Source organism: Solanum verrucosum, unplaced genomic scaffold (assembly GCF_900185275.1).
Source record: "Solanum verrucosum unplaced genomic scaffold, falcon-dt-bn FXZP01000251.1, whole genome shotgun sequence".
Classification (NCBI taxonomy): Eukaryota; Viridiplantae; Streptophyta; class Magnoliopsida; order Solanales; family Solanaceae; genus Solanum; species Solanum verrucosum.
The window spans coordinates 811,279-819,520 of NW_026020453.1; the positions used below are offsets into that span (position 1 = coordinate 811,279).

An 8,242-nucleotide genomic window follows, 5' to 3' on the forward strand; every position below is an offset into this window, starting at 1 on the left:
TGATGCTTTAAAAGAAGAGTTGGCACTTGTAACAGCTATAAAACTTAATATAACTGTTGTTGAAGAACGTCTTGAGATAACTGGTGGAGAGAATAGTGTTGCGAGAAATTATGGAGTTGAGAGAGATGGTGATGGCCAGATTGCTTTAGATACTTGTAGATCTTTTGGTGGAGTAGGAAGAGATGAATCATATTTAGCTAATCTTGGTAGGGGAGAAGATACCCCTGGTGTGATAAAAACAACAAATGTGAATGCCTTCAATATTGATTGTTGCTGTAAATGTGAAACATGTTGTGATAAGTATGAAACTACTTTGAATGAAGTAAAATCTTTGTCAACAAAGTTAGATGGGCAGCAATCAAAGAGGACTATATATCCGAGCTATGCAAGAAAATCTCCTTATACTCCTGCGTTAAAAAGAAGGTTGGCCATGATTTCCAAAGCCAAAAATGCAATGAAGAGTAGATTGGAAGTGAATTTGTACAAACCTCTTGATGTGGAGAAAAGAGAGATTTTTAGTGTCTTCATTAGCAAAAAGGAAGAGGAAAGAAAAATGTATTTGAATGGTAGATTTAATTATCAGGACTTGGTGAGCATGACTGATCCATATTTTTTGTTCGAGTGCAAGGTAAATACTACTATATTTTTAATTTATACAATAATTTATTGATATTGAATTGACTCTCAACTTTATTTTGGCAGCATGTTGATGAGATCTTGTCCCTTATGCGCAAGAGACAGATTTGGTATCCCAAGCACTATGACCAAACAGATCTTATTTTAGATCTAAATTTCTACAACACCTTGTATGATCAGTACAACAACTTGAGAGAGAAGAGTTTAGTGGATGGTGCTCCACCAATGCATGAGGCACTCACATCGTTTGAGATGGACGGTGACATACTCAAGTACTGTAAGGGTGAAATTCCCTATCCATATGGCCGAAAGTGGAATGGAGCAAAAAGAATTTACACCGTGATGAACATAAAGAATACACACTTTATTGCACTTGAATTTTTTATGGAGAAGGGCTTGATTCAAGTTTATGATTGCAATATTCATATGTGTGATGAGCCAACTTTTCTTACATTGATTCAGCCCATTCTCGAATTGTGGCCCAAACTACTCAAGCAGAGCGGGATGTTCAATCATTTGTCTGAATTTTTTTTGAATGATGCATGGTCATATGAGCGTCTAAAGAATGTGCCAAGTAACAATTCTCATGCGGCATGTGGACCATATGCCTGTGTTTTTATTGATCACTTGCTTATTGGGATAGATATGAGTTGCCTTAATGACAATGAGGTGGATAATTTTAGGATGAAATATGTTGTTGCTGTGCTTGAGAAGGAATTAATTCCTTGAGAGAGTAGTTGTGTACAAAGTTGATTTTTGCACTTCATTGACAAAACATTTGGATCAATGAAATTATTGTGTTAGTTTTTTATGTAATTATTTCAGTATTTTGTGTTTTTGTTATTAATTACTACTTTTATTGTCTCTACAACTGCTTCAATCGTCCCTGTAAGTGCTTCAGTTGTTCGTACAACTGGTTCAATTGTTCCTACAACTACTTCAGTTGTTCGTACAACTGGTTCAATTGTTTCTACAACTAGTTTAGTTGTTCCTGCAACTGGTTTAGTTGTTCCTCTAATTCTTTAGTTGTTTTGCACAAAATTACGTAGTTTATACTTAATAATTCACAAAATAACTTGATCGATCTTTAATTTTTACTAAACGACTTAGTTTATACTTAATAATCCACAAAATAACTCGATCGATTTTTAATTTTTACTAAACGACTTAGTTTATACTTAATAATCCACAAAATAACTCGATCGATTTTTAATTTTTACTAAACGACTTAGTTTATACTTAATAATCCACAAAATAACTCAATCGATCTTCAATTATTGTTAAATTACTTAGTTTATACTTAATAATTCACAAAATAACTCGGTTGATCTTTAATTTTTACTAAACGACTTAGTTTATACTAATAATTCACAAAATAACTCGATCGATCTTCAATTATTGTTCAACGACTTAGTTTATACTAATAATTCATAAAATAACTCGATCGATCTTCAATTATTGTTAAACGACTTAGTTTATACTTAATAATTCACAAAATAACTCGATCGATCTTCAATTATTGTTAAATTACTTAGTTTATACTTAATAATTCACAAAATAACTCGATTGATCTTAATTTTACTAAAACTTAGTTTATACTAATAATTCACAAAATAACTCAATCGATCTTCAATTATTGTTAAACGACTTAGTTTATACTTAATAATTCACAAAATAACTCGATCGATCTTCAATTATTGTTAAATTACTTAGTTTATACTTAATAATTCACAAAATAACTCGATCGATCTTCAATTGTTATTAAATTACTTAGTTTATACTTAATAATTCACAAAATAACTCGATTGATCTTTAATTTTTACTAAACGACTTAGTTTATACTAATAATTCACAAAACAACTCGATCGATCTTCAATTATTGTTAAACGACTTAGTTTATACTTAATAATTCACAAAATAACTCGTTCGATCTTCAATTATTGTTAAACGACTTAGTTTATACTTAATAATTCACAAAATAACTCTATTGATCTTCAATATCAATGCGAAGTAATTTTAATAATTATAAAAATTGTCCCAACAACTATTAGAGTTGTTAGACAACTATGCGAAGTTGTTGGACAACTGTGAGAAGACGTTGGACAATTAAAAAGTTGTTGGAAAAACTAAAGCAGTTGTTTAATAATGTGCAGTTAATTGAAAAACTTGACCCCTTCAACTGTATCCGTTGTCCAACAACTTTTGAAGTTGTTGGTATACATCTAATAAAAATCTTAACTACATAATTGTTTGAACTAATCATAGCATCTGTAAATACATGTTATGCATACGATAATAACTCATGAAACTACACCATTACTTGTTCCTGCAACTTCATTCGATCTCGTAGGACATGAAGTTTTTTTGTGGCCAAATCTTTTACATAGAGAGCATTTATTTCTTTTCTTTGAAACCACTTCTCCTATAGTAGGTACTCGTTTCAGCCGCTTCCTTCCCAGTTTAGTTTTCTTTTCAGGTGGAGGTATTACTCTCTCTAAAATTTCCAGAGGAAGATTCCAAAATTCTTCAGCTGGCACTGGATAGATGGGATCTGCATATGCAAGTATATATGACTCTACCTTATAATACGGAGAAGAGTACTCATAAATCATCTTGCCATATTCATCTCCAAATTTGTGTCTGAGCGCAGCCATAGCATGTTGACAGGGTATCTTATCCAAGTCAAACTCTCGACACGAACATATTTTACTTCGAAGATGGACCATTGCGATTCCATTGTCCGCGGTGACGCTGAAGGTGTCTTCATCAATTTGATGGACCAATAATTTATTTCCCAGATTCTTATTAGCCATTATTTTAGTTTCAGCTGAAGGAACGAAGGTGGTTTTTAACTTGGCGTATGCCATTCTTCTCTCATGAAATTTTTCCGACCATCTCTTGCTTATATCATTGAACAAGGCAATAATGGGATATTCTCTTGCTTCATTGAACATTGCATTAACAGACTCAGCAATATTTGAGGTCAATACATCATATCTGAAATATAAAAATTCAAAAATATCAAAAATTAAAATACAAACTATTGCAGATTTTTAATAACTATTGTAGTTTTGAAAAGAACTGTTTCTAATGTCGCACAACTTCTGCAGCTGTTGAAACAACTATGAAAGTTGTCCAAAAACTATAATAATTGTTCCAACGATTATAATAATTGTCCCAACAACTACAATAATTGTTCGAACAACTATACTAATTATTTCAACAACTACAACAATTGTTAGAGACCTGCAATATTTATGTTTGAACTAGTAAGAAAGTTTACCTGTTTCCTGGAAAATATGCTCTACTCCATTTGTGAAACCCAACATTCTCAAGATAATCAGCGACCTCCGCATTGATAATTCGAATTTGTTCAAAATGGTCATGGAACACATCTCTCCGATATGCTTTTGTTGCATGGTAATAATGTCCAAGAAAAGTTCCACAATGAAAATTTTTACGGGCATTTTCACCAAGATGCCTCGTGCAACATCCATGGTATGCTTCAGAGTAAAATTTTGATAGTGTTTTTTCTATGCTTGGATGCCTATCAGAAATAATGCACAACTCTGAAGTATCAGGGACTATGTCCAACAATTTCTCAAAAAAGTACTCATATGCGGCATCACATTCCTTATCTACTACACAAAATGCAACAGGAAAAACATGATTTTCTGTATCCTGTGCGACAGCAGACAACAAAACTCCATCGTAACGACCTCTTAAGAATGTTCCATCAACGGCTAAAACTTTTCTCATATGCACAAACCCCCTAATCCAAGCTCCATAAGATGCAAAAAAATATTTGAACCTTCCCTTGTCATCAAGCTTTAACGATGTCTTGCTTCCTTCATTTATAGTCATAAGCATATGACGATAACCATCTAGAACTGCATATCCGTGCTCCGGTGTCCCTCTTATCATAGCATTTGCTATCTCACTGCTTTTCCAACACTTCCAGTAACTAATCTTGCAGCCCAAATCTGCTTGCACTATATTTTTTATGTCTTTTGTGGAGGGACCTTTTCCATTCAAGTAATTAGGTTGTATGTATTCTGCAATGACATCTGCTGAGGCATGTGAATGATGACTTGTAAGGTGTTGTGCCCCACATGAGTGAATGTTGCGATACTTTGTAATTTCAAATCTATTACAACTTTTAAGTTTTGTAGCTCGCAACCACCAATCACAATTCTGATCTACACATCTAGCACAATACACATCTTTAGAACTCTTCACAGCTTTGAATGTTTGATCTTTCTTCACGGAAGCAAGCTTCAACAATTTAGTTAATTCTTGCTTGTCCTTGAAAATTTTATCCTTATAAAAATCTGTGCCGTCATCATCTGTGTAGCGGCTACCTTGTGTTGATATCGAATGTAGTGAAGCTTCCTCATTTATAGGAATATCCATTGTAACAGAATGCTCTTCATCATTTACAACTGAATTTGTAGTCTCTATAATCTTCTCAACCACAGATATCCTTAAAATTGGCCTACTTTGATCATCCAAAAAAAATCGCAAATCAAGATCGTTTCTTATCCTAGAAGGAGCTCCTTTTTGCTTTTCAATAAAGCCAAGCATGTAACTAATAGAGAGATCATTTTTATCACAATCTAATTCAAACCTAGAAACAATGATGTCAACCAATTCATCGTACGTAACATTCTCGCTTATCTTTATCGGTACTGTCTCTCGGCCCTTCGAACGCCAAGTATAACGAGTAGGATTCTCCACCCATTCACCATGTAAATCAACTCCTATTATTATATGGTCTTCCATAGAGGGAAACAATACCTGGAGACATCACAGGTAAGACATTCATCAAAGAACTGCAAAATTGCAAAAGAACATTGATTGCTTGTTTTACATCTATTTAGTTACCTCACAACTATCAACAATTGGCATAAAAGTTTAGTAGCTTTGGAGACTGCTATAATTCTTCAATTATTTATTTCAACAATTAATACTTTGTCCACAATTATATTACTTGTCCTAAAAACTAATCCGTTGACCAATAACTGAACACAACTGTCAAACAACTGCAGTAGTTGTTGGGACAACTTCTATAATCGTCCGATAACTACAGACTGTTGTTGGACAACTTCTATAATCGTCCGATAGCTACAGACTGTTGTTAGACAATTTCTATATCTGACAGAGATGTTTATTTATTTCTACAAACAACTTCAGCAGTTGTCCAGACAACTACGAAAGTTGTTGGCTGAAATAATCAAATTAGATTTAATAAACCTAGCTGAAGAATGGACACAAAGTAATTTTTATACTTATCAATAATTCTCTTTTGAGTTAATTTCAAGATAAAACGGAACCAATGCAATGCAAAAAGTTCAAAAAATTTTGGTATCCATTTTCATAAAATTTTCTTGATAGATCTTCTCATAAACCACATATATGCTTACAAATTAAGAATGATGAAGATGAAGAAAAAGAAGAAGAAGGGAATTGAGAAGCATACTTCAGCCTCGTTGAAGATTTGGTAGTTGTCCTTCAAGCTCGTGTTGAAGACGCTGCAGGTGAGAAAAATTTCTTCTCATATATTTTAGTGAAATTTTAGGTATTTTGAGGTAAAAAATATAGGGTAAAAGTGTAAAAGTTAAAAGTTTGGGGCTGTTGAGGAAAGATTTTTTAATTTCATTAATGTTAATTATATATTTGTCACTTCTACCTAATATTTAAAAGTTGGAGGACTCCTACCTAATTAACAAACTACTTTGTCACTTTTAATACACTATCCCGATTAGTGCTATCCTTAGTTTTTTTGGGATTATATTATATTCCTTCTTTATTTACTAGACAACTATTGAAAATAATTTTGAATTTGCTTAAATTATTAATTTCATTATCAAATTATTGAAACACCCCTTTATTTGATTAACTTAGCTTAAATGCATCTTGATTTTGCAATATGAGTGAAGAAAAAAATAATTTTAAGATTGTCAATAATTTGAGGATAAACTAATAATTTGAATTGAGTTTAGCACAGTTTTCAATACTTCTTTCTTCATTTATTTAATGAATTTATCAAATTTAATTATGACAAATAAAAGTGAATTAAAAAATTATTTTCTTTTTTATAAAAACTTGAGAGAATTTAGTATAAGACGACAATTAAAGTGTTAAAATAAAAATTAGTGGCAAGCTTGATCTACTCGAGTCAAAATCTTTTTTTAGTTAAAGATTAAAGCAATTGAGATGTGAAATATAATTTTTAAATATACTCAAATAATTTTAAGTAAGCGTTTGGACATGTAATTTTATATCGCGATATGAAATCATGAGATGAAATCAACGTTTGGACATGTGATTTCACGTTGATTTTATCTCATAATTTCATATCATGAGATGAAATCTTAAATTCTCCAAAAATCATGATTTGAGATTTTTCAAATACAAAATTTGATCCACAAGGTTATATTTTGTGAAAAAACAACTCCACATTTATATCTTCTAACCATTTATCTCATATGTAATAAAATTTATAATTCATATCCCTACTTTTAATACCATTTATATCTTATATAATAATTATTCTCACTAACATAAAAAAATTTATTATTTCAAATCAATTTCTGTTTTACCATTTCTATTCGCCAAATTCATTATTCTTTATCAAATTTATTTACCAATCAAATTGACCAACAAATAGCTCAAAGTAACAATGTTGGTTTGTCTTCTCGGTCATATGAACGAGAAATGCAAGCTCAACGTGAGAAGATTGTTTGTACTATGAGGGGGATTATATTAAAAACTAGTACACCACAATTAATATTTCATTTTTTTTTATTGAATTAAAGCTTGATCAATAAATATTGTATTTTTTAAGAATATTTTTGTGACAGTGTATTATACGATTTAATAAACGTTTGCTTATTTGGTAAGATTGTATAAAGAATTGAGACAGTTTTAATAATTTTACAACTTATGAGGTTTTTATGTTTATGAAAAAACATACAACATAAAAAGTTCAAATCGCATGTTCAAACAAAACTTCAACTTCGTCTCATGATTTTATCTCATAATTTCATATCACATGGTCAAACGGGCCCTAAGTCTTGGTTATTTCACTCTAACTTTTTCTCTCTCAAATAACTAATTCTCTTTCAAAAAATCAAAAATCAACTCTCACCTCTTACCTTTATTTCACCACCGTCTCTTGCTTTAACTTCAATCTCCATTATTGTTACCTTCATCGTCATTATCTACCTCCTTAAGTTCGATTTATGATTTTCTAAGATTAACTCTTTTCTTGTTTCTCAAGGTTGGGATTTTATCTGTTTAAAAAAAGATTTGTTGATTTTTTAAAATATGGAGTAAGATTTATGAGATTGTAATGACCTCTTTTGAATTTGTTTTTTTTTTTAAATGAAAAATTTGTAATCTTTGAAAAGAGTAAATATAACAAGTTCTTGAGTTTATGACTATTTTGGATTTCTGCATCCCCGACTTGTAATGATTTTCAAGTCAAAAAATACATTGTGTTAGAAACATATTGTTTGGTTCATATATGTGAACCCATATTGTCCTTTTTAGTACTTTGTTTCCTGACTTCTGATACTTAGAGACTAGGGGTGGATATGATATG

General features: G+C 31.3%; 1 protein-coding gene across 1 annotated transcript; it reads right to left on the reverse strand.

Annotated features, from left to right (window-relative positions):
* Positions 1-2,936: 2,936 nt before the first annotated feature.
* LOC125808633 (uncharacterized) lies at positions 2,937-7,856 on the reverse strand. The gene is made up of 3 exons (XM_049488307.1): positions 7,794-7,856; positions 3,920-5,433; positions 2,937-3,633 (listed from the first exon to the last, which is right to left on the reverse strand). Exons 1-3 carry the CDS (start codon positions 7,854-7,856, stop codon positions 2,937-2,939), a joined length of 2,274 nt encoding a protein of 757 aa, XP_049344264.1.
* Positions 7,857-8,242: the final 386 nt, after the last annotated feature.

Excerpts from the sequence above, each read along its gene's own strand:
- LOC125808633 (XM_049488307.1), bottom strand. The coding sequence starts at position 7,856 with ATGACGATGAAGGTAACAATAATGGAGATTGAAGTTAAAGCAAGAGAC. Across the intron at positions 5,434-7,793 it reads GAGACGGTGGTGAAATAAAG|GTATTGTTTCCCTCTATGGA; the intron begins GTAAGAGGTGAG and ends TGATGTCTCCAG. Across the intron at positions 3,634-3,919 it reads GCATATTTTCCAGGAAACAG|ATATGATGTATTGACCTCAA; the intron begins GTAAACTTTCTT and ends TTTATATTTCAG.